At 61.4% G+C, this 1,096-nt stretch overlaps 1 protein-coding gene across 1 annotated transcript in view; it reads right to left on the reverse strand.

The window, feature by feature from the left end:
• The window catches only part of CACNA2D2 (calcium channel, voltage-dependent, alpha 2/delta subunit 2), a 207,649-nt gene that overhangs the window by 25,904 nt on the left and 180,649 nt on the right, over positions 1-1,096 (reverse strand). The window contains exon 6 of the mRNA XM_009891300.1: positions 804-861. Coding sequence (XP_009889602.1) covers positions 804-861 — 58 coding nt within the window. The remainder of the gene's footprint in view (positions 1-803; positions 862-1,096) is intronic.

Raw genomic sequence — 1,096 nt, forward strand, 5'->3', positions numbered from 1 at the left:
CCCCCGAAACAGCCTGCCAGTCCCCCCTCTGCCAATAACCTGCACAGACTCCGTGGCAGAGAACAGTTAATAATTAATGTGGAGCAATCAAAGACAATTAACCATAGTAGCAGGGCCATTAATTTTCTGACAAGGAGCGGGGGCAGCTCCCGGCGCGGGCAGGGGGACGGGCAGGGGGTGCTCCCCTGGGATACACGGCTCCCCAGGCACGTGCCGGAGACTGGTGCCTGCTTTTATCCGTGCCCACGTTTTGAGGCAGCAACCGTGGGCAGGGTGGGACCGCAGCTCCCCCAGCTGCATGACAATTACCAGCTGATAATTAGCGCTGCCAAGCCGGCACCTCTACCTGGGCTAAGGGGAAGAGATTCAATCCTGCCTCGCTCCGTGTGTGGCTAAATGGCCGCTTGCAGCTATCGCTTAACCACAGCCTGGCACTGCCTGCCCGATTCCCTCTCCATCCTCCTGGCTCCCGGACTCCGAGAGCCAGTTGTTTTCCCGTTTGGATGGGAATGCTGGCCGGGACTGAAGGCCAGCAGCCGCGGCTGCAGGTGGGACCAGGACGAAGGGCAGCTCTGCGTGCTTGATCTGTATCCAAGGATTTATCTCTCCGTCCCACTCTGCCTTCCCGGGAAGAGGGGAGGGAAGCAGGAGCTGAGAGATGCAGCCTGGATGCCCGTGCCCGTATTACAGTGTCTGTTTGCCAAAGCCAGCCATGTGTGAAATGAAAAGGGGAGGGAGCTGGCTGCTCCTGGCTGGGAATGGCCGGCAAAGGGACCCCCCCATCCCACCTGGTTCCCCCTTACCAGGGCCGCCTGCGCACGTCGTAGAGGTCGATCTTATTGGGGGCTCTCCACGGAGTGGCTGCGGGGGGAAGGCAGGCGATAAGTGAGGTAGGGCTGTCATGGGGTGGGTACAGGGGGACACGCGGGACAGGGCAGAGGGATGCCCACGGCCAAGGAAGCGGTAGGCTCCGGCGGGGAGCTCACACCAATGGGCTTTGGCACAGTACAGTTACATGCGCCAGGTGCCCCCCAGGGGATGCTCAATCGCATCTCACGGTGAGAAGAGCCCAGGATGCCCTTGGCCAGGCCCCCAC

Source organism: Charadrius vociferus, unplaced genomic scaffold, assembly GCF_000708025.1.
Source record: "Charadrius vociferus isolate BGI_N301 unplaced genomic scaffold, ASM70802v2 scaffold758, whole genome shotgun sequence".
Lineage (NCBI taxonomy): Eukaryota > Metazoa > Chordata > Aves > Charadriiformes > Charadriidae > Charadrius > Charadrius vociferus.